Here is a 24,898-nt window from a genome sequence, read left to right as displayed (position 1 = left end):
TTTTTCTTGTAGAAATACTTAACCAGCCTCTTTCTCACAGTGAGAACGGATCCAACTAAACCACCATGTGCTCAAAGCCGAAGTCTGCACAAGAAGCCCTCTCTCTTTGGCTGAGGGCTGGGTAGTCACAACTGCACGCAGGAGGTGGCAAAGCACTTTGCACTTTCCAAGCAATCACTGAGTGGCCGGGAGAAGTGTTAGAAATCACAGCGAGAAGGAAAAGTGGCACTACTGCACATCAGACGAGGCAGAGCTTCAGAGGGGGTCAGCAGCAGGATGACGGAGAGCAAGGTGTTCTCCATTTGCTGTACGCAAACTAACTCCAATATGAGAACAAACATCTGCATCAGATCCAATATTAAAAGTCATTGCCATAGCACAGAATATTCTTCAGCAGGCAAGGTTAAGTGTTGAAGGACAGCCTGACCTTGCTACAAGTTCATCTAAAGTCATAAGGCTGAATGAGGAAGTGGGGCATAAATAAATAAGTATGTTTTTACTTGCATGACTCCTTACACAGCTACACCTCGGCAATGGATCTCTCTTAGAACAGTCCCGCAGCTGTTTCTAACAGCACAGACTGGTCATCATAAATTTTATGCTCCCATACTGGTGGCACCTACAGTTTAGGAACAATGGTCCCATCAATCCTCCAGACCTACTACTGGCTACCAAACATAGTATTTTCCATCAAGTATTTAATGAAATTAATTTTAATAGGATTTTATAGACCAGCTGCAATCACTTACTGCAGCCTTTTAGACTACTGTGACTTTCAGAAGTCAGGCATTATGTTCCTTATTTTATTTCTCATTGGAAAACCCCACATGGGTAAAAAGGTACATATGGCACCCAACCACCACTGAGAGGTAAAGAACTGGGAGTTTTCCAGCTTTCTAAGCTAGGTTCTGGAACATTTTCTTATAGTTTTGGTAACAAATTGTTGAAGAAGCTAATGTGAGGCTTTGTCTTTCTCCAATACTTACATTATGATCTGTTCCCCCTCTCCCTGAAAGAAAACCCACCAAAAGGTTGCAGGATTTTTTTTTTTCTGGCAATAAGATGCTGCTCTAAGACTGTGCCACACACAAACTGGATGAGCAGCCAACTGCTGAGTGGGAGGCTCATTAAAAAGGGCCATTTGCTTGCCATATGTCTCTTTCTTCTAGACAGACTAATTCTAGTCATTAGAGTTTTAACCAGAAATGCAGATTAGCAAAGCGACTTTTTGTTAAAACGGTACCAGAAATTTTCCTAAGCATTGGAGTATTGAGAACCGCTCAGTGCTCAGACTGAGTTACGGTGAGAAACGAGAGCCCTGATCCCAAAGCGGGACTGGCAGAGCGCCTCATCCTTGCACGGCCGGCATTTCCCAATCTCCCGCAGGGGAGCCCCAGTCCCACCACCTCTTCCTGCTCCTGCCCTCCACCGCCACCCAGGCTGCTGCTGCTGCTATTGTCTCCTGCTTCCCCCTGCCACCACCATCTCCCCCTCATTCCTCTCCCTCCCTACTACTGCCGTAACGTTTTCCCCGCTCATTCCCACCCCCAGCAGGATGACTACGGAGTATAAGCTGACAAGATCAGCCAAGCTTCTCTGCCACCGAGAAGTCTGTGCCCTGTGCTCCCAGCTTGGGAAGGCAGCACAAGCACATCTGCTCCCAGCCATCTACCTAGACCAGCTCTTCCAGACCTTTGGGTCCCTGCTGTCTATCTTCAGCAGTGCAGGTACTACCACACCAGTGGACACTACCAGTCTGAAGTCAAACTCAGGTTCTCCATTAATTGTAGTTAGAAAGTTTGTCTAAATTCACATTACGTTTCTATAGCAACTGTCCTCCTGGAAGATCCAAAAGCACCTCACAGGAAAAAACTGATTCCATGAACAGTCAGAAGTAATGATCATCTCCCCTCTCCAAGACCCCAACAATATCTAGAGAAGGCTGAAGCTGATTTACTATCACACTGCAACTCTCATTCCTACTCAAAGTATTTCTCATCCCACACCCCAGGATAAGCTGTAGCTCTCCCTCTATACCGACTCTGAGGAACACATCCTTCCCAGCGGCTGGTTCTGGGTTTCCAAGTCACACTTGTAAGAATCTCTCTACTCAGACCCACAAATCTTAAACACAGCACTACTTTGTTTTTCTTCTTTTTTCTGGCGATGCCATTTGTGCAGCAAATGTCTTAATTCTCCCCACACACTTTGAACCCTAGTAATTAAATTAGCAGGGACACAGTAGTTAAAGAACTGGATTATGCAAGTCACCCTGTCCGTCCATCTCACCAAGGTTTCACTTTTCCCAACAAGCTTCACAGGAGTCCAAGCTGGCCTACACAGCCTTTATTTTTTGAATTTGGAAATGCAGAGGCCCGTGCAGCATTTTATCAGAGACAGCTTTCCCCAAGCAGTACTTCCTGCTGAACACTCTTTCTCCTCTATAGATACGCATTTCACGCTTGCCTATGTTCAAAAGGCTATTAATGGTAAAAAAAACCAAAACCAACCAAACAAAAAAAACCCCAATCAGAAAACAACCAAACCAAACCTAGTCTTCTGGCAGAAGACAACAAATACACTTCCCATCATTTTGATGAAGTCCTTCAGAAACCTTCAGATGTGATCATGCATCCTAATCACATGTCCCTCTTCCTTTTTCGTGCACACGTGCGGCTACCGTGACAAATCAGGACCTTTCACACGATGAGCTGGTCCACACACACACACTAGAAGAGGGATCAGGTGAGCACCATGAAACAAGGCAACAAGGAACAAACGCAGCCGGCTTGAATTATTTCAGCCGCCCAAACGCAGCCAGCCAGCCTTGACTGGCTATTCCCAGTCTACTGCAATACAGAATTCATGTGAGATGAACCGGAAAAGGTTGAACCGGTGACAAATATTTCAGGAGCGTGCTGTGAAGGTGACTCCCCCGAAAAACATAACCTTCTTAGCATTTAGATTTAAAAGGTCTTTCTTACTCTACATAGGCTATCAACCATCGAAGATGACAGTAGCATCTGTCAGTGTTGCAGATTTCATGACAGGTAGCTCACCAGCCAGGCATCCCTAGTTTGAGGACACTCATGAAAGCCCCCATACAGAATACACACGTACACTGTATTTCCTTCTTCGCCCCTGCTCTGCCCGCCTTTGGGATCAAACTGCACATCCTGGTTCAAAAGAAGAGTTGAGTCTCACCTGCACTAAAAGGAACGAGCAGAAGAAACGGAGCTTCACATCCGTACATACAGCTGTGAGGGAAATAAGTACAGGCTTCAGTTTCCCTCTAATGCTTAGGTCCTTCAGAATGAGAAGTTAAATACCCATGTTTCTCCTATCCAGTTAAGAATGGTCACCTTTGCTATTAGTGTTAATAGCTTCCCACACACACGCTGAAACAAGTTAATCTCTGCCAACTGAGAACAGAAAATCTCTGCACAACAGCTCACGACAGAGAAAAAAGCCAGTTTTTCTACTCCTCGAAGTTTCAAAGCTCACAGAAGTGCCTTTCCCTGACACAGCAGAATTATTGTCTTGGATCACAGGCTAAATTAAACACACAAATTACATTCTCCATATAAACAGAGTTATACATGGCTTAAATAGCATGGTTTTATTTTCCTATTGGCACCAAGTGGTACAGTAGTTCAGTCGAAGCTTAAGACATCTGTGATGTCAGTTGCTTTAATAGGCAGCACTGACGTGACAGGCTCTTGTTCCCAGACGTGAAGTGTGCTGGTTTCCATGGGGAGGATGCTGACCAAAGAATTCCTACCGCACTTCCTATCAGTTGTTTTGAGCAGCAAACACTGGCTCCGGGGGGGGCGGAAAAAAGTCTGTTTGGGCATCCAAAAATTCACAAGATGACATCATCCTGTGCGACAGATTTCTCTGCAGCTCCCTCCCCAAACACACATGACCTATCAAAACCCCTGCTCTACATTTCTGCCAGCTGGGTTCTGTATTTACAGAAGGGAAAGACATTCATGATTTTTGCCTTGCTTGTTAGCCATGTTAGCTCAGTTGTAACCGTTCCCTCTCCAGCCCCAAGAAGCAAAAGGGACAGTCAGTCTAAAAGAGATTTCTTAGACTAATCATAGGAAGGTCATGGCAATTTCTTCCCTCCCAAATTCCCATGCAGATTTAGACCATGTAACAAGTCAGAGTACCAGCGAAGGAAAAAGAGGGGACGAACTTGAGACAAAGTGAAACGAAAGGCAGAAGAGACAGACAAATGAAGTTAAAAAAAAAAAGTATGCAGTAAACAATACCCAAATCCCCTAAGCGTTAAGGATTATACTTCTCTGCAGAAGTCTTTATCTGCTATTAGCATGCACTACGATCCAGGTAAGAGTAAGAATCATGGGATAGCTGCACTGGTGACTGCATCATTCTTCGTAAAGATTTCACAGCAGTGACATGTGCTTGCTTTCTTCTGCACCTGCTACTCTGTTCACATGAAAACAAACTTCATGCGCTCCTAACTGAGAGATTAACAAAAGGCATTATTATCCATATGAACTATCAACTCAAAACATAGCACTTCTCAGCTCAAACAGATTTTATAAAAATCCTTCCGCAAGGTTTGCACAGAAGGGAAAGCATCTGTTTTTTTACTGATTAAACACTGACCATGGCCTTTACAACTGCCTTCTCTTTATTCTCTTCTCCCATCAAGGGTCAACTTCGAGGTCAGATCGGTGGCATTAAATCTGTAAAATTCCTACTTTAGGAAAACAGGTGTGAAGTTCCAGACTTGCAGTTACAGACCACAGGCTAATAGCCCCTCTTTGCGCTTCTAACTACCCTTAAAGTTTTTTAACTGTATGGTTTTCTACGTGCCTGAACATCTATTTCAGGGTAGGAAAGGGTAAAGCAGCTTCACACTTAATTCATGCCTTGTTCAGTGCCTAGAAACAGGCAGCTCATCCCTACCCCAACCTCGCTGGCAGGAGCTTCCCAGCTGGGTAGGCTGCAGTGTACATGCATCTCCCCCTTTTTAAATCCTTAAGTTATACCTCATGAAAGAGGAGAACAGCTTCCGCTTGGAAACTCAGGAGCCACATTCCCAATTTTCTTGTAGCTAGTACTTAGGGCAGCCTCAAGTGATCAGAAACGTGGGATCGGACCGGAACCTCAAGTGCAGCCCTAAATACACCTCAAATTCCCAGTGGGGATCAGCCTTTTCCTCTCAGCTTCCTAGTGGTTAAGTTAGGCAGCTTTTAAGACCCTTCTCCCAAGCACTTAAGTCTTTCTAGCATCATGCAAATGAGCCCAGCGCTCCACTGTACCAGCCAAGAGCTAAGGCAAAGTAATTCAAGCAATGCCAAGCAAATCCTGTGTGATTTAGCCCATTTCCCAGCCTTCTGGGAACCAGTTTCCTGGCTGCTATTCTACCCTTGCCTCAACTGCAATCTTTCAAAAAGTCATCCTCCCCAGTTCATTTCTTTGGTACAAGCCTCTAGAGTTCCTTCCTAATTGATGCAACTCTGATCAGCTTCTTTGCTGCCCACAGAGATCTGAAACAAGCAAACAAAACAAAAAACCCCCACCTTACTGTGAATGCTTATAAGGTCACAGCTGAATTTCAGCAAGTTGCAAGTTTGCAGACTTAGAGTAACAGCCAAGAACTGTGGAAGTCTGAGAGGAACATGCGATACTTCGAATCATCAGTTGTAAAAGCTGCAAGTTTTCCCTCTCTCCTCCTACTCCCTTTCCCTTCTCACAAATAAACCACAGAAAGCTCAATGTTGAGGCAAATCTTACGGGTTTTTTAAACAAGGGTAAGATTATACTCGTGCTGAAGTCAAAGTAGAGGACAGCAAGACAGCTGTATCTGAAAGCATATGCCTCTTTCCACCTAGTACCTCACTGAAATAGTATTGAAAAATATCACTATCATCACAAGCTTTTGTTGCCTTTAGGGCACCAAGCAAATCCCATGAAACCAAACAAATTTTATAGATCAAACTGGTGTCTACAAACCACAAACTCTTATTCCAGGTTGGAAAGCAAGAGAGAAGATGCAGGTATTTTCTTTCCATGAACTTCTGGGACATAATCAGACTCTTCCTCCATTATTTGGAATAATGCTATCCTGTGAACTAACCCTATGGTTCTCATTACATCAAAGAGCAGCATCCTTTGAGAGCTGCAGACTCTACAGCAGTTTCAGACATTTCAGATGGGCCAGGCAGCAAAACTGGAATGTGGATGGGAACTAAAACAGAGTTGAATGGGGTTTCACCAGAAGGCTGAATACAGACTTTGATATATCCAGCCACCAAACTGAACATTAAGCAAATTCTACAAATTCTGTAAGTGACTCCAGAAATCTCTCATAGACATAAGATTGTATATATACAAAGAGAGAAGCAGTCTCACAGTCCGCTGATTTTAATTTATGAGGATGATAGCTTTAAGGAAACTAGATACTGCAATAAAGCCTGGCTGACTCCAGAGAGATGAAGCTGAGAGTGAAAGATTCTCAGCAGTGCAACCTGATGAAGAATTGCACACTGCCATTTCACTAGAAGCTAAATTTGAACTATCTCCCCACACTGAAAAGGTATTTCTGATCCATAGCTTGCATTCTGGGAAGCTGCCGGCACACGATACTAGAAAGCAAGTACCGTATACACTCAGAACAGACTCCTTGGGCTCAGGACAAACTGCTCAATCAAAAATCAAGTAAGCAAGCAAGCAAGCAAGCAAACAAAAAAACCCCAGGGAGAGATATGTATACACTCCTTAATAGTTATAAAACAAAATGCAAGGTAGAAGAGATTCTCCAATACCGTCGGTCAGACAAAAGGGAAATACTTCATTAAACTTAGGTAAAAAGCTCCTACTTCACCAGACTGGCTAATGGGGGGAGATGAAGGAACAGGAAGAACATCTGCACCCACAGGTGCAAAAGAAATAAACAATTTTTGCCAGCAACTTCAGTGCCTGCTGTAGATCAATGGAGAGGCATTTGCCAAAATTTAAATAGGCACAGAAGAGTGGAGTAACAAACAGATAGGACCATGGTGAAGTCTGACATCAACTAAACTTGTTGATGGTAACTCTCTGGAAAAAAGAAAAAAAAAAAAAACAAAGAAAAATTAGGAATATAAATATTTGCTCATGTATGGAAGAACAGTTCATCCATTATTTCAAGGTGCCAGGTTTGAAAAATCCAGGAATATGAAGACAGTTTCCAGACTACAAAGCCATGATTGCCTAGAACAGAAAAACTCCATCTTTGGTGGGGGAAAAAGGAGGTAGCAATTAAACTGAAAACAAGCAGATGAATATATTTTAAGGCATAATCATTTCCCTGACAGAAAAGCATGGAATGATGCTATATGGGCACTTACAAGTGTTTCAGACATTACTGATCTCAGACTTAGAGCTGAAGAAGCACACACTGGTCACAAAAAGGAGTGCCCTCTCACTCCGCAATACCCAGGCACTACTCTACAATCAGACTTTTAAATGAATACCAAGTAGACTTTCTTCTATTTGTTTACAGGGAGAAAAGGGTTGCAATTCTCCAGAAACTTCACACAGTCAAGTATTCTGAGTTACAGAAGTCATATTTCTCTTTTAAAAGTATGAAGACTATATATGCTGGTGGAAATACTTTTATTAGCAGTACCTGTGAAGAAAAGCTTTCAAACTTCTGACTGCTTTTCAGATCATACCACCTTTTTCAAGAAAAAAAAACAAAACAAAACTTGGGTACCGGTGGGTTAAATGTGTGGGTTGGCTTTCTTCTTGTTTGTTTTCTGAGGACGTACATTCATTACCGTTTACCAGCCCATAGACACATGGCAGCCTGCCTCTCTCAGAGACACGGCATTCGGGCCCTGTTCTCTAGAAGTTACAGTTGTACAGCACAAAAGCCCCAGGAGAACTATGTGATAGTTGGATGCCAGGTTAAGTTCAAAGCAAAACGCAAATGAAAATGCAAAACGCGTTTCATATCAGGGAGTGGTGTACCTGTTGGCTGGAAAGGATTCACCTAAGTAAGTTGCCTACTCCAGAGCAGTGTCCCTCCCTGTCTTAGATCTCACCCACCCCTTTGAACTTAAAAATTACCCCGTCAGAGCTGTACTGCTCCACTGACACAGAAGAACAGGCGTAGCCCTCCCTGACACCACCCACTGTTCCCAGGGAGGCAAAGCCCTGGACAAAGGGCTCTTTGTCCAACACCACCTTCCTTGACCAGCAGACAGCATTAAACGGCACTTGAGGGAGTGAAGAGTCTAAATTGAACCTAAGACAAGGAAGCACCCCTCTGTCCCCAAAGTAACACAGGTTGGCAGCAGATACCATAAAGCCGTCAAGCAAAGGACGTTTGCCAGTCTAATGTTTGCTCTTCTCTCCAGGCCCACGAAGAGAACCATACAGCAGACTTACAGAAGACCCAACATACTATAAACACCTAAGAGCACCTAGTATCACCAAAGTAAAAATCCAACCTCTTCCAGATCTTGGATGCGTCAGGTTCAGGGCGGGTACTGTGCAACAGCAGCTGCTGTCACCATCTCAAGACAACTAGGAGATGCCTAACTCACACTGTACTTCAGTGCTCTCCTCCCTCAGTGTCCAACGTCTTACTATCCCCAAACGGGCAGCAGTAGGCCTGCTGGGACTGCAAAATTGTGTCTTAGAGGCAGGCATGCCTTTGGACATGAGAGAGAAACTTCCGCAGCTGCACGTTGCAAAATCTCAGGGAGCTCTCCTGCTCCACCGCTGCAAAGGCAAGTTCACTCTTGAGAAGACCTGCAGAGAGCGTCTTCCTCCGTGTTAGCAGGACGCATTGAGGAACAGGCCCATCAGGCACTGCTCCATGATTAACAAATCAAACCAGTAGAAACAGGTTTCAGTAGGACGTTTGTTGTACACCAGTTCTAACACTAGAGAAGGGACTTCTGACTCATTCCCACCCGGCACCCCACCTGGGGAAGGTTCACATGACAAGGCTTTATATTTCCTCATTTAAAAGACATTAAGAAAGCTATCAGTGCACTTAGGTAAGCAACCGGACAGGGCACCAGTGATTACTCTGTATTGGCAATTGCACACCTTCACTATGTGGCAGGGAGGTGTGAGTTCACGGGAAGAGTATTTCCAACACCCCGGATGTCTTACAGTGTGGCACACCCTGGAATAGGGTGTTACTTTCCAACATCTTCATAAAACCATTTTCTTTGTTAGTTGCTTCTTATGAGCACACAGAGGTATTTCCTCCAAACCCTGGGCAAAGCTGAGTAGAAGCTTGAAGGAAAAAAAAAAGAGGTAGGGGTTTGGATTTTTTTTTTTTTTTTTAAAAAAAACATCATCCCAAGAGAACAGCTTTGCTCTCAGAAGGGAAAAAGCCCTCAAACGGACAGGAGAGCAAATGAAGCACCAGTTGCAACAACAGAGATAAGGCCCTAAAAAACAACAGTAAAGGTCCTGTTATGATTTGATTAAACATGGGAGTGAGTATTTGGGGCAAAATAACCTAGATGCTGCCAACCCACCCCAAAGTACTTTTTCTTTCATTGCATACACTCACCAATTCTCGCATGGCCTATGAAAGAAAAGACTATGCTGTGCAGGTGAGGGTACGCACGCACACGTGGGTCATTCCACAGCCCTCTGTGCCGCTTTTCCTGTACAGCAAGTTTTAAGCAACCAGATCCAACTCACCAACTTTCCGATCAGTAATCCGCACACATAGGGAATTGGGGCCACGTAGCACAGGCATTTACAACAGACTGAACCTGGGCTGTTTAAAGTCAGAGCAGAAGACCTCTGCAGCTTAAGCTGATGAATCCTCAGAAATGCTTTTGATGGTTTTGAGCTGTATAGCCCTGGAAGGTAACACAAGAAAGGTCAGACAACACCCGAGGGCCACAGCGTTCAAACCCTCAGACAGTGTCTTCAATGCCTTTCAGTTACCACAGAATACGTTTTAGATGTGTCCTAGGGGTGCTGATGACCACATCTTCCCCCTCAGGTACCTCTGCAGAGGAATGAGAGGTGTTCCTCTTGCCGAGCAGCAGCACAGTGAAGTCTAATTCTGCAAGATACCAACATGCCCTGTATCTTCCAAATTCAGATCATAAAACAGTAGCCTCTGGAAAATACCAAGGGAGACATTTATCAAGGTAAAGATTACAGGGCTGCCTAAGCCAAAACTAGCAGTAACATTTGTCATCTGCTGGAGGGTATGGATGATACACACTCACTTTTAGAGTAGAAATTTAGTATTAAGGGTATCACAGTACTGGGAACAATATAAAACTAGTTCAGACAGAAAGCTGGTAAGACCTTCCTATAAGTATCAAGTGTGAATTGTGTACCTGAGGAAAGCAAAGACACCGAAGCAATGTCCATCCGCTGTGATGGTTTACCTTGGACTCTTGAGAAGTCCACTCTCTCACGCCAAGACAGGGCACTATCAGGACAGTAATTTTAATCTGCTCTCCATTCTATATGCACGTGAAGACCTCTTTTGTTTTAGGAGCCAGAAACACATTAGCCATTTGGTTTTAATTACATGAAAATTGAACATGATGTTATATTAACTTTAGCTTTTACTCTGAGAGAAGCAGAGTGGAAAGAGTATTCAAGAGGGAATGGTTAGACTAACAGCTGTCATATATGACTGTTCTTTGACAGCAACGGCAAAAATTAACCACGTCAGCCATCCCCTACAGAAACAACCAGGGTAGCAGTTGCCCAGTAGGGAAAGGACTATTGGCAGGACTGCAGAACTCAGGTTCTGTTAATGATATTTCACTTAAATGTAAAATACAGCATTCTCCTTCTTTAATAAGGCTTTATTGTGTTTAGGTTTAATAAGCGTATCAAAACCCGATTTAGCAAGTAGCGAAATAAGGTTTACTTTATACTCACATATGTACATGAGTGATGACTTTGTGGTACTTAAGCCCATAATCCCAGGAGAATAACATCAGTTTCAACTTCCCTTCCTGCTCAACTGTTGCAACCAAAATCATGCTGCAATTTGCTACATTAAAATTCTGCTAGGGGTTTTTAAAAAAAAAAAAAAGTTATTCCATTAAAGCCGAAACAAACATAGAAAGTCATTTTAATAAACTCTTATGTTCCATCTCTAAGGGTCATTTTGGTAGGCAGTACATCTTACTTGACAGAAGTTTGAAGTTTAAAGTTAAAGCATGCAAAAAGTCAGCCCTATAATCCAAAATTTATGCAGCAATACAGTTTACAAACATTTGCCTACGAGGACATAAAATCCCTCCTCTAAAACCAAAAACTAACGGCTGAGCCCCATATAAGCATTTTGCCAACTGTTCTAGTTGTGCTGTCTGCAAAGACGGAAAGCTCTCGCATGCAAACGGAGGGCTGTGCCAGCCAGCTCTCACGGCAATCGCCACCTGACGGCACTACCTTTCGGCAGCAGCACGTCCTCCTCAGGAAGGTAATGATTCTGGAGCGCTCCCACCTCCCAGCCTTCCCAGAGCTCACTGCAGAGCAGACGCCCCAGCTAGCTCCAGAGCTAGCAGCAAAACCGTGTCAGGTCAGTGCCCAGACCAGCAAGCCTTCTTAGGCAGCTACATTAAATTTTGCCTCTTTACCGCGGGGTTCTGGATCCCAAAAGCAGTAAACGTGAGGCACTGCACAATGCAGCACTGAAAGCGCACTCAGTGTTAGCTTATAGATCTCTGTATGGTACTCCACAGCAGCATAAGTTAATCTTTAGGGTATGGAAGATGTCTCTAAATGCACTTAGATGTTAGCACCCAAGAACCAGACTGCAGTACTTTGCTAACCAAACCTTCACATGCTTAGATTCATCTCTCCTTTCTTGTAGGCAAGCCCACCAGACACGCTCTGGCACTGCAAGTTAGCACTGACCATTTTTGTGAAGTTCCTTTGGCAGCATCGGAGCCTATCGCATGTTCATTAAGTGCCCTCACTATATGGTAGTTTCTGAAGTGTCATGTATTTTCATCTCATTAATGAGGGGTTTATGGCAAGGGAACTTTCTGGAGATTGTTTGACAGCAAAACATATTCTGCCAGCCAAAAGCACACTCTTGTCCTGCATTAACATAAGCCAGGAAGAAAAGCACATTGATACTTTTGCAGTATCTTAGGGGACAGATTTTGATTTTGCTAGTATTTATGTAAATTTAAACTACGAATGAATGGAAGTATGAAGAGTCAGGAAACCCTGCTTAGAGATCTTTGTTAATTTCTTTAAAAATTAAGAACCAAGCTTTAGTAAATCCCTTAAGATCCAATCTTCTTTCATGCTAATAACCATTTTATTTTCTGTTCTCCTTCTTCCAGGAATAACAGTAAGGATTTTCAAACATGGCATTCAGTTTGAAGGAAGTGAAGTGTTTATCTGGCCACAGCACTGATGAAGCTTATGCAGCCAGGAGGGAGGGGGGGGACAAAAAACAAAACAAAACAAAACAAAACAACAAAAAACCACCAAAAAACGATGTTACTAAGCACAAGCACTAGAAACTTTATACTAAGAAAGTTAAATTCAGAGTTTTAAAGCCACGTATATTATGACACTATATGTCATCAGACCAAAGCTTTTAAATGTGTCTTAAAAAAAATTAACCTTCCAGAAGTGAACTCCCAGGAGAAACAGTACATAGGAAGGCAACTGGTGTAAGTTTCATCACTGAAATAGGGTGCATCACTGCAGTTGCAGCACTGGTGTGATTGAAATAAAACATTTCAGTCAGCTCCTGTACAGCACACCCTCATTGCACCAACATTTTAAAGGAGACCGTAAGAAAGCCGAGTAGATTCTCACTTGACAATTGACTATACAGAAGACCAAGTAAAACACTAAGCCCACGTCTTTACTTCATAGCCATGGCTCTTTCAGGTCACACTTTCCAGCTTTTTAAATGTTTGTATCTACTGCAGTAAAATAAACACTTCCCACTCATACAGTATTGTTCTATTCAGCTCATGAATAAGGACATTAAGCAGTAGGAAACAGTATTAAAAATAATTTCCTAGGAAAGTAAAAATAATTTGAAATCATAAAATAAATATGGATTAGTTGCATCATATCTACTTGGAACAACAGCATTACTGCATCATCCAAAAAGGCAGACAGTGAAAAAGAACTACTGAGGAGCATTAGTGTAAAACTGCAGTATTATTACAAAGGATCCCTGGCTTTTAACATGGAAATGTTAAAAAATCCCCTCCAGCTTGAGTATGCAATGAAGTGTAAAACTCATTCCATCTTTGACTGAACATTTCAAGGCGTTTTCAAACTTTCACACTTTTGTCCCCACATTCACAGATGAGAAGCACTGGCAATTCATTATACTCAAATTGAAACCAATTCTTCTACGTAGCTACGTGTTCTGTCAATGTGCTGCTCAATGAAATACATCTATTTAATAGCTCTGGGAGTAAGTCAGTGTCTCTTGCGCTCCGTAACATTATTAAAAAGTTAAGTCACAGACCCCGGCATCAGAGGCTTAGCTTCGCTCTGTCAAATAAAGTGATCAGTGTAAGTGGTAGGAAATTCATTCTCTTTGAATTTGTATTTCAGGTCAACAGTAGCTTTACCTGCATAATGTACAGGGATTTCTATCTTTGGCCCTATGACGTAGTGACCCTCCTCCAGACTGTGAGCTGTAATTGTTGTCCACTGCCGACATGAATGAATCAGAAGATAATCGCTCTCTCGAAGGCCTTCTACAGTTTCTCCTGCAAAACAGATGTAGGTTTTTTTTTTAAAAAAAAATCACACTTATTGCATGAAGAATTAGGAAAACTTTACAACAAGCATTTTACTACTCTTATTGCTGTTTATTTTTTCAGACGTTTTGCTATTTAAAAATCCAATTGAGTAAATTTCAATTCTACGCAGTATTCATTTTTGCAATGTAAGCACTTTACCTTACAGAAAACCAACATAAAGCAAAACAACTTAGTGCATGAATACAATACCACAGAGATGTAATCCAGATTACTCAGCAGTGGCTCTGGGGCTCCTTTTTCAGCTTTCTGCATAAAGAGACTTTTCATATCTCTATTTATGTCTATCTCATTCACTTAATACAAATACTTGAGAGCTCTTTTAATTTTTAAATAAAGGGAAAAAAGTACATCTTCGTATGTTGAAAGATCAGCATCACACTACCCTACAGCCACCTGAAGCCAAATCTTGTTCATCACTATGAAGTAATTGGGTATCACACTTGCAGATGCAGAGATTTCAGTTTTGTCATTCTATCCCTTTGCAAGTCACCGCTTAATTAGCCATTCCTATGTCTGTAAACTTAATCCTGCCACTTAATGAGGAGAAGAAAAAAAAAAAAGAAAAAATTTAACACACACCAAAGTCTTCTCAGAGATAAACTCAAGCAGAAGCCTGCCCAGATAATGTCCAGCTCATCTTTGTAATGCCCTCTCTTGTACTCTGGTGTCTGTCAAATCCACCCCAAACACAGCCGGAGTTCCAGCTCTCCTTTCTTCCCCTGTCCCTACCAAATCCTCTGCATTTCGGCCGAGTACTCTCCCCTCCTCCACTGGTTTCAGTGCCCCATCAGGGCTAGAGTGCTTTGCTTGACTTCCCAGCAATTGCAAGAGCCACATTAGACAGACTACTCAAAGTGCCAGCTATACATCTCAAGCATGACATATGAACAAAATTTCACAGACCAGGGCATATCATGGCTGATTGCTCCTACATACCTGCAGTCCTGCTCAGTATGCTTCTGCATTAAACACACAGAAAACAGCCTTTCTCAAGGTGTCTTTAAAGCAGCCACATGAACTTTCAGGAACATTTAGTAGACACTAAACATGGGCCAAGAATAACGAAGCTTTAAATTTCATTTTCCTTCTCTCCCACCAGCCCTCTGCAGTTACAGCCAAAAATAAAGAAAGTAGTTTAGCCCTGGAATCAAGTTTGGACAAAACCCATCCCCTTCAGCTACTACAACAAACTGCACTTTCTCTTCACTGTCCTCTGATATTCTTAAAAGTCAGTGGAAGAATGAGACTTTCCTCAGCCTGGGGCAGCAGACATTTCCCCTGTTCAGTCTCTGCCGAGGAGAGATACTTCCCATTGAGCTTTTTTTTTTTGCCCACACCAGGCAATCTTTTCCACCGTAGGCAATGGCTACTACACACCCCATTCCTGCCTGATTTTATGCTCCCATTCTATCAGAAAGCTCCCTCCTACACGATTCAAAACGTAGCAACTGGTGTGTGTGAGAATTGTTAGATTTTAAATCAGAAGAGACCATTACAACCATCTGCTTCGACACTCTCTGGCCACAAGATTCTGCTCGTTTCCTCCATAAACTTGGATTTGGCTAAACAAGGGAGAGACTCGCCCCAACCCGCAGAGTCCGAGAGATGGACTTCCCTGGGTCTGCTGTCCCACAGCCTGTTAAACCTTAAAAAAAGTTCCTGTTTTGCACATTTGGGGCTTTAACGTATAACTGTGGATAAACTGCTGTTATGGGGTTGTAGAGGGGGAACGAAAAAAAAAATCAAAAGGTATACAGAAGTCCTTAGTACCAGTTATTCTTGCTCCTATGAAGGTACCACTTCCAGGTTTCCTTCTTTTTCACAGCACAGAAAGTAGCTTCCAGGTAAGCAGGACATTTCAAGAACTGGCTTCCAAGTGCTCCTTGGACCACGTCCCTTGGCAGCCCAGCCAGGCAGACAGGCTGCCTAACTCCAGTTCCTGCTCCCTGGGGAGCACCACCCTCCACCCACAGTGCGTGGCGAGAAGGGTCCTTGGTAAGCCTAGGGAAGAGAGGCAAAACTGCCATGCAGCACCAGAGAACTCTTTGGTCCCATCTGTATCTTGAAGGTTCAGATATATTTGCTAGAGTCGTCATGCACTTGCTAAATTTTACCAAATCATCCGACCTTAAGCATCTCTTGTTTTCTGCTCACAGGGCAACTCCTAATACGTGCAAAAATCATCTTCAGCTTGCTGCAACAGAGGTTTACAATTTTGGGGGAAAACACAATAATAATAATAATATATGGTGTTATTTGAAACTCATGTTTCAGTTCAGAGAGTTACGCTCATGCTTGCTATAATCCATGGCAACAAGAATTATTCCACCCCACAACAAAATAAAACCAATGACACCTAAGGGAAGAACTAGTATTTTGCTAGTTTCACTGACAGTGGTAAACAAATTTTGAAGAAAATACAAAGCATCTCTGGTATGTTTTTTCTCTGCCTTACAATCTGTAGGTATAATTTCAGAACGTTACCTAAAGGAAGGCTGGATTCTACATCCAGGATTGCAGGGAAATAATTACAGTATGGGTCACCCTCGAAGAGTCTGAGAAAGACATTCTCAGGAAAATAAAGACACCCATTATGAGAAGGTGCTTCCAGTCATGGCTCACATGCCACGATCTGTTTCAGTGGTTACTCCACTAAAACTGGGTGGGACAGGTAAGTGTAAAAAGAGATTACTGAGGCAGGTCCAAGAGTGACTATGTAATGAAGTCTGCAGCTGGAAGTCGCTGTATTTTTTAAAACAGAACCTTGGAAACCACAATTCTTGTTACACCAATTATTTGCTCCAACCGATTACATTGGAAACGAATTTTGTGCTTTGCCACAGGAGACTGAGCCAAGGAGAGAAGGTGGAGCGGATGCAATGGGGAGTTCACGGTCCCTCCGGCTCCCTCACAACAGGCAGGTCTGTCCCTACCAAGCCCCGATCTTTCCCAACCATGGGCGAGCCGGATTCCTGGGGCTGCTTTATAGGAAGAGGCTCCTTGTCACCAAAGGGATTAATGGACTCACAAAAACACCTGGCTAATGATGGCCTCCATGCCACGGGAGGAAATACAAGGAAGAGTCAAACGTGACGGAGGACAATAGAACATGGCGATACATACGCTCTTCTTTTTTCCATTTTCTTCTAGTCTGCCTCTCCCTGTAAGACTTGCTCGCTGCCTTTAAAGCGGTTCCTCCTGGAGAGGAGGACCTTTCAGGCAGGAGACACCTCTGACCCTAGCTACACGACTCAGTTCCCAGCCGAAGCGCAGCCCAGACTCAGACCTTTATGCTTTTCTCAGCCAACCGTACCTTGCAAAACAGCCACACGTACCCAATCTGATTTTTTCCCCTGCCTCAGTAACACAAGTTATGCAAGCCTTTCATTAATCACATTTTAACTACGTGGGAGAGAACTCGGCAGTCCCCACATCCACCAACTATGCAACTCGGTTCTCACCTATTCAACTCCTACACTGCTGCTTACACAAAAATCAGACGCCATGAGAAAACAGAGAACACAGGCCACTCATCTTTAGTAACAGTTTTGTCTCTTATGATCAAATATGGATTAGCTCTATCTTCTCATCCTCTCCTCCCCGCCCCACATGCCTGCAATATAATTAAACCACTACAAAGAATCTACAGGCAAATACTTGTGTTGTTTTTTTCCCCCAAATAAAAGTCAGAGAAGCAATGAACTATCACATGCAATTCCCCACCCTTCCCCAAGTTGCCTACCTCTTTCCAAAATATGAGTCAAGTTTATTCATAATAATGCCTGAGACGAAGAAACCCATGATTCGTTAACAGCGCCTAAGCCTGTTAATAAATAACTTCAACGCCCATCCTTGCCTGACAACAAAAGCCTCACACCTCTGAACTGAAAAGTTAGCCGGTATGTTCCTACACAAGCTGTCCTGCTAGAAGCACTCTGACCACAACCAGTACTTGGGCTACTTCATCATGCATCACTGAAGCACCACTGCAACAGCTATTCATGTGTAATTAAAAAATGGTAATACATCTTATTTACATGATCCATTGCCACACAATTCCTAAAAACTACAAATAATTGCAAAGCCCACTATTGTTCAAGGGCAATTGCAGAGGGAACACTGACTCCAAAAGGAAAATTGTTCACATGTTGATACAGTTAATTAAAAAAAAAAAAGGTAATTGCTTAATCAAGATTCCCATGCTTATTAAACACCACCTACATTAAATGCCAATATTTCTTTAATAATTCCTACCAGTTCCAAAACTGGATCACCCACATTTGTCAAATCTTGGCTCTGTCACTATAAACACTCCAATCTCAAATTAACAGTTAAAAACTGTAGCAAGACTGAGAGCAGGATACCTCAACCTACAAGTTCGGAGATGAATTTCTGTTCTCACGTGCAGTTTTTCAGAACCAGATGAGAAAACAGTAGTTGGCTATGCTAGGGATTGAGTTTATATACGGCAACGCTGCAGCACAGAAGGAGGCTCATTTCTTTTGAAGTAAGCACTGACCTCCCTGCAGGTTGTTGCCACCACTTACTTTCTAAAGACACACACTTTTATTTAGTTTAACATTTCACAATTTTCAAATGCCTGGAGTAAAGCCTCAGGAGTAGAACTGAAGACCACTCCAGTTTTGCAGGGTCCGAGCACTCCTACCTCCTCCTGGATCAACAATTAAAGCTTGGCCTGTTACGGTCCATAAATGAAAACTCATGCAGGTTCCACATATTCTGGTGTGCCAAAGACAGCAATGACTTTTCAACACCAACCACTAAAGGAAAATCATGAAAGAAATGAAAAAAAAAAAAAACACAAAACACAAAGCCCCACCACTTCCACTTTTAAGGTTCTCCTCCTAGTATTGAGAAACTAACATTCAAGTCACTGCAAAAAATGTGCAGACCAACATGACTCACTCACTCGCAGAAACTACACTGCTAAAAATAAGCAGCGATCTACAGGAATATAAACGCTTTATAATACCACACACTTTGTCATCTTGGCTAAGAGTTTGCATCACTGCCTTAAAGCATAAGCTTTGCGTCTGGAGACATTAAAATAGTAGGTAACGAGCAATTCAGTAAAAGAGAAGAAGTCGCATGCAAGGTTCCAGCAACGTAACAGATACCATTTACACACGCCAGATGAACTAGATACCATCTCCTCCTGCCAGGAAGATGGTTATGGAGACATTCTTCTCATCTCATTCATCACAGAAGACTGTAAAGTGAGCTTAATGCTGTCCCTTGCATATCAGTTCAAGCATGCAGAATTTGCTCTTCCTGGAACAAAAAGCCTTACAGAAAAGAGCTAGGAGCTCACGAGAAACTTAAGATGGCTTTTGTGAAATACCTGGTGAAGAAGATGCCTGTGAAACGCCAGGAAAAACTCATCAAGACTTTGGGCCATGGTGTTTTCATTAAGCCTAAACACCATCTGCATGCCGGTAACAGATGTCGTACAATTAAGTGCATCACACAGCCTGCCTTGGTCAGTTAAGTAGGTGGTGAGTTTAATTATTCCATCTAATGTTCCACAATCACATAACATAAGAAAATCTCAGCAACATTAAAAATCATTTCAGTGAGTGCTCAGCCAGGTACCTACAAAACCACACAAATGAGTAACTTCAACTTTATCCCCACTCGAGCTTGCACTAACATTTGCTAGGAATGAAGGGTTAATTTGTGGAAGAGCAAAAAGAAGTGGCTGTCTGGTCAGGTGAGCACCTCTGCTGTGAAATAACTACAAAGAACTGTCAGCATGTGGCTAGTGTTACAAGGGAAGACTAGCAACCAAGGTTTATTTTGCAACAACTGGAAGCTAAGAGAAAGCAGAATGATTAGAAGCCGGAAAAAAGACTGAAGTGAGGTTCTTACTTATTTATCATGCTATCATCGCACTGAGGAGCCTTACTTACATGGCATCTGCTTCACTGGACATGCAGCTTCACTGGACTTTCCCTGGCTGAGGACCAAGCAAGCCATGCATTAAGATACACCTGAGCATTATCCTTTATGAAAAACAAAGCAACAGCCCCAGCCAGTACGAAATGAAGTTATAATCTATTGTTAAAAAAAAATCAAGACTTCATGGCTCTGTGCAAAGAGATGTTTCAGGTCAGAGGGAGGTCACCCTGACCTGCTAGCACAAATATAAATGCCAGCACTGCTTTTCCACTCCAAAAGAAGGAATCTACTACACTGTACATCAGTCAACTAATAAAAGCTGTCTGGTTTTTGGAAGGGCTAGCTTGTGTTTCTGCAAACATTTGCTAGTCACATAGCTCTCACAGAGGTAACACCTTAAGATGAATTCAGTTTCAACTTACTGGAAGATTCACAGCAGGTAAAAGCTGAAGCCAAGGTCTTCTCTCAGCACAAAAGCTGAGGGTTGCCCATCTAAAAACAGAGAGCCCAGGGCCTAGTGCTGGCAAGACAGCACACCTGGAGAGACCGCACACCCAGCTGTGCACAGCGAGAACCTGCTAACTGCGGGCATTGCGCACACTAACTTCAGCCTTCTTGGCAATGAGGGTCTGTAAGCATCACAGGTACCTGCAGCCTTTCTAAAGTAGGCTTTGCGGAATCGCCAGGTGTTAAAACTAGGCTGGGTACCACAGCATCCTTTTACTTTTTTAAAAAAAAAAAAAAAAACCAATCGTAACATCTGGGAATCTGTGTCTCCTTTCACTGGTGGGCTTATCCTTTGTGTAAAGGATCTTCAAACAGCCCCCAACACTTTGGTTCTTGTTCAGCCAGTTGGTTGTTTGGGCTTCTGATCTCTTGAAATACAAGACAACAAAAACCAAAACAAGGCGTAACCATCCACAAAAAAACAGCAGACAGTAACTCCTTGTTCCATACAAAACAAACAAGCCAAAAAAGACCAAGGTGTACGTCAGGCTGCATCACAAAGGTTTTTCACTGTTAACTTCAATTTAGTTTCATTTGACTCAGGGACACATGGAAGTAACACTAGTGCTCAAGAAGCACTGCCCTGAGTATGTTGCTTTTATGTTACTAAGAGTACAAGTTCTTTCAAAAACACACACAAAAAAACCCCAAGCATGGGCAAAACTGGAAGAGAACTCCAAGTAGCCAATTTTCCAACACCTTTGAAGCTTAGCATCTATTTTTATTGGAGTCTGAATTCAAAGAGCAGCACGAATTCTTTCATTTAGGGGACAACACTGCGCTCCTAAATAACCCTCCCTGGTTTTAATACATGCAATGGAGGAGAAACAAAAGAAATGAGTATGTGACAAGTCAGTAGAAGATGAACCTACTATATTCTATTTGTTAATCAGATACCTGCAGTGCTGTCATACATGCCCATCTGACAGCAGTTGTCATCAAGGGGAGAAGAGAAACAAGTGGGCAAATGCCTTTTTTCCCTCAGAAGCACAGATTCCATCTGAAGTCATCGAGTGGTTTTGCTGGTTTCAGGCAGACTGAACTGCAGCAGCGCACGGGACAGCTTCCATCCAGCTTCCCATCTACCACAACGCTATCAACATACAATCCTTCACCTCCAGCCCTCAGTCGTATTACTGCAGCAACATCTCGCTGGCAGAACAGTTGCCTTTTCTCCTACAGATCACTTCGCTAATACATAAAGCTTTCTTCTCTTATAATGCCAAGTTTGGAATTTACATTTTGAGGGAAGAAACACAAAGTTCTTGTTAAGTCTGAATATTCAAATTAGGACAATTTATTTTATTTTATTTTAGTATTATTTAGCAGGTCATGCAACCTCTCCTCGTGACAAATAACTTCTGTCTGAACTCTGAGGGAGGGTGGAGGGAGGAAGTCAAACCTTTTGTTTTCTGCGTGCTGCATCATACTCCAGAGTATCTGTTGGGCACTTATCGATAGAGACATACCTCAATGAATGTCAAAGACTAATAAATATTAAATTAGGATGGTTTGCTTGCTTAAGCTTTGGCACTGTACTTGGTTGCCGAGTCAAATCTCAGAGAGCTGTTCAGCCTGCCAGTGCTATTTCTTCCGCAAAACTAAAACTTGCACTGGTCTATGATGTAGGTCAGAGGAAAAGTTCATTAGGAAGAGAACAACATCTGAATTTTCCAGTTTGAAGTAGCAACGGGAATTTGTATGGAAAAAATTCACATCCTTGTAACATTCCTTAAAAAAGGAAGGAAAGAAAACCCCAGAAATATTTTGTTACATGAAGAACCCCACTTGTAGCAACATTAATGAACATTGGATCTACAAGGATTGAAAATTTTACGGGTTTTTTTTGTCACTATGACTGAACAGATGCTTGGAAGAGTTCCTCTTGCATAAAATGCCTAATGGGAGAGAAGTAAAAAGAGCATGTAATTGTAGAAACACTACTACTACCAAAGAAAAAACTGCTTTGAAAGCCTCTCCATGTTATCAGTCTCACTTTGTCATTCCATACAGACACAAAAAAAGGTGGCTAAAAAAAAAAAAGAAATTATCTAGCTGATCAGACAAACTTCCTTGTTTAAAGAAAAGCAAAACAACTTGCACAGGGGTGTATCATGCAAAGTCTAAATACAGACTACCAGTGAGTTAAAAGGGTAAATATTGTAATTTCTAGGAGCAAATATTGTAGTTTCTAAGAGCAAGATGGGAAAAAAACCAACCAAAACAAACCCAACCCACGTTAAAATTTAAATACCTCAGGGCTATAAAATGTAGTGTACTAAATTTTTAATTTAAAGTGGGCGGACTCATTAGGAAAGCCTGACAGTGGGTCTCATCTGACTGTCTGTGTCTGAACATAGTGGAAAAGATGAGAGCAGAGGGCTCTGTCCACAGCTACACAACCTTTTGAGCTTGCAACACAGATCTGGAATAAAAATTGCAGTTATATCTAGGACTGCTGATAATCAACCTCGCTTTTCAGTTTCCCTTCTTCCTTCTCAAACAATTTCCCGAGTAGTTTTAAATATGTGCTTCCATTTAATCGTTCCATTCCTGCAGTACATTGTGCTGGTCCCTGTTATCTGGATCAACCAGTATTTCTGTCATGATTCAAACTGCAATCGAACACCCCTCTCTCCAAAGAAACCCAAAGTAATATTGACTTGACCTTCCATCAACTGCATAGACTCCACATCTTTCAGTGGATGAAAGGCCTCCCCTGACAGCATAAGGATTCATACTCATTTTGATTTTAAAACGACTTATATTCTTCCTTCCTTTGCCAAAAGCAAGAAAAGGGAAAAAGTCGCAACTAAAGCACAAAGATCAGGCAAAATTAGTTGAAAATCTTGTGTGCTGTCTCTCAAATTAAGATTCAACCAGTTGGTCTTCAGAGTTGCTTTTTACATTACAAAAGAGGGTTTTTTTTAAAAAAGTGCTTTTTTTAAAAAAAAAAAAAAATTTTTTATTTGAGCCACTGAAGAGCCCAGGCATCGAAGCCAGCTCAGGTTGTGCCTCACAAACTCACCAAGAGTTTTGGCCCGTCTCTTCGGTACCTCGCTGCAGAGACCACGTAGGAAACGCCCAGGAGAATCATCCAACCCCGTCCAGCCCAGACTGAGACTCTTGGCTGCCCGAAACTTCTGGTCTGCAGCAAGGTCCATTACCAGCAATTACACTTGTCTCAGCCTTGGATGGTGTAGGGAGAGACACCGAATCTTCTCGCAGCTTCAGGAAGAGCTGGGCAAGATGCATCCATCCAAGAAATAGTTTGTCCAAGATTAAGCCACTCCGCACTGTACACCGTTTTCTTTGGATGAAACACAACTGTTGCTGGCTACAGTTGGCCACGCTGCAACAATTTTCAGTCGTGTCTGAACAACAGGGCATCCAGTTTGCTTCGCTGACCCTGCCTGCTTAGCGAGGAAGGGGCAAGGACAGCATCACCCTCAGACTGCCTAACATCACTACTTGAGGTACTTCGTGCATTGATGTAATCAGTGCATTGGTCACAGTGCTGTGATCAAACTTTGCTCTGGGTGACCATTAAATATTTCACAATCAAGAGGAAGGAGATAAGGCTTTATTTCTGCAATTTCCAATCCCTCTGCAAAAGCTTGGTACAATCAAATTGCTTCAGTCCAACTGATTCTGAACTCAAGCTGTCACCCACTAATACCTAACAAGAGAGCAGTGACTCCCATCCCCCTATTCTTTTTATGCCTGCCAGCAAGAAGACAGATTTATTTCTTCAGGATTAGCATTTTGCTATTGGAATGACTGGATATACCAGTACTGTTGCAACAAATCAGCATAAACCATAATCTTGTTACAAGGCTATGGGACAGATTAATCCACTGAAAAATCCAGTTTGTTCCAAGTCAAGCTTTTCTCTAGCTGCAAAAACAGAGACACAGCATCTCAGCAAGTCTTCAGAAAAACCTGTTTGACCTTCTGCAGGGAAGAGGAGCACAAATATTTTAAATAAACACTAAGTGGAATTCTGGTGCCACTGCCATTGATGGTAAACGCTCTGCTGACTTTAGCAATCTCACAGTTCGAACCCTGGCATCTTGCTTTCCTTGTGTTCATAAGAAAACTAGTGGGGGGGAAATAAAAAAAGAAGAGTAACAACACAGATTTCATTGAGCTTTGTTTGTGTTTGTTTCAAGCCTTCAGAACAAACATCCCAGAATGAGAAACCTTACTTTTTATGAACTCAAGCCAAACAAGCCAAAACACATCTTTCAACACAGACTGCTCTCCACCCCCACACAGGGGAAAAAAGCCACTCAGTACAACAACATCTTAACATTTGCATTCCAAAACACAGTAATTTTCTGCTGCTATCATAATTACTATTCTTATTAATGCTAAGCATCATCAGATATAACTGCAGATTTGCTGTATCCTCACGACAGATTTAGCTGTAACATTGATCCAACAGAACACTCAATCACCATGATTACTTAGAAACCACCCTAGAAAGTCTCAGCAATTCTTTAAACTACTCCGATAACCTGCAACATGTTGAATAGTGCCAACTATTTATCATGGTATCTTATATTTGAGGGAAAAAGAAAATTTTAAAAAATCTTAGAATCACTCAATTAATTGAAAACCGAGATCCTTACGGAAGAAAGTTTTCTGGTTTTGAAGTCACCTAAGATCACAAATCTGAAACGTTAAGAATA

At 42.3% G+C, this 24,898-nt stretch overlaps 1 protein-coding gene across 3 annotated transcripts in view; it reads right to left on the bottom strand.

The window, feature by feature from the left end:
- The window catches only part of GAREM1 (GRB2 associated regulator of MAPK1 subtype 1), a 104,159-nt gene that overhangs the window by 66,640 nt on the left and 12,621 nt on the right, over nt 1–24,898 (bottom strand). For 2 of the 3 annotated variants that reach the window (XR_012672350.1, XM_075141913.1), the window contains exon 2: nt 13,584–13,724. Coding sequence is in view for 2 of the 3 variants with exons in the window: in XM_075141913.1 (XP_074998014.1) it covers nt 13,584–13,724 (141 nt within the window). In the remaining variant the exon portion in view is untranslated. Of the gene's footprint in view, nt 1–13,583; nt 13,725–24,898 lie in introns of those variants that run through there. The other variant, XM_075141914.1, reaches the window with a different exon arrangement.

This window comes from Calonectris borealis, chromosome 2 (assembly GCF_964195595.1).
Source record: "Calonectris borealis chromosome 2, bCalBor7.hap1.2, whole genome shotgun sequence".
In the NCBI taxonomy this organism is placed as follows: Eukaryota; Metazoa; Chordata; class Aves; order Procellariiformes; family Procellariidae; genus Calonectris; species Calonectris borealis.
Note: the sequence above shows the minus strand (reverse complement) of the source record. Positions and strands in the feature narration are given on the sequence as shown.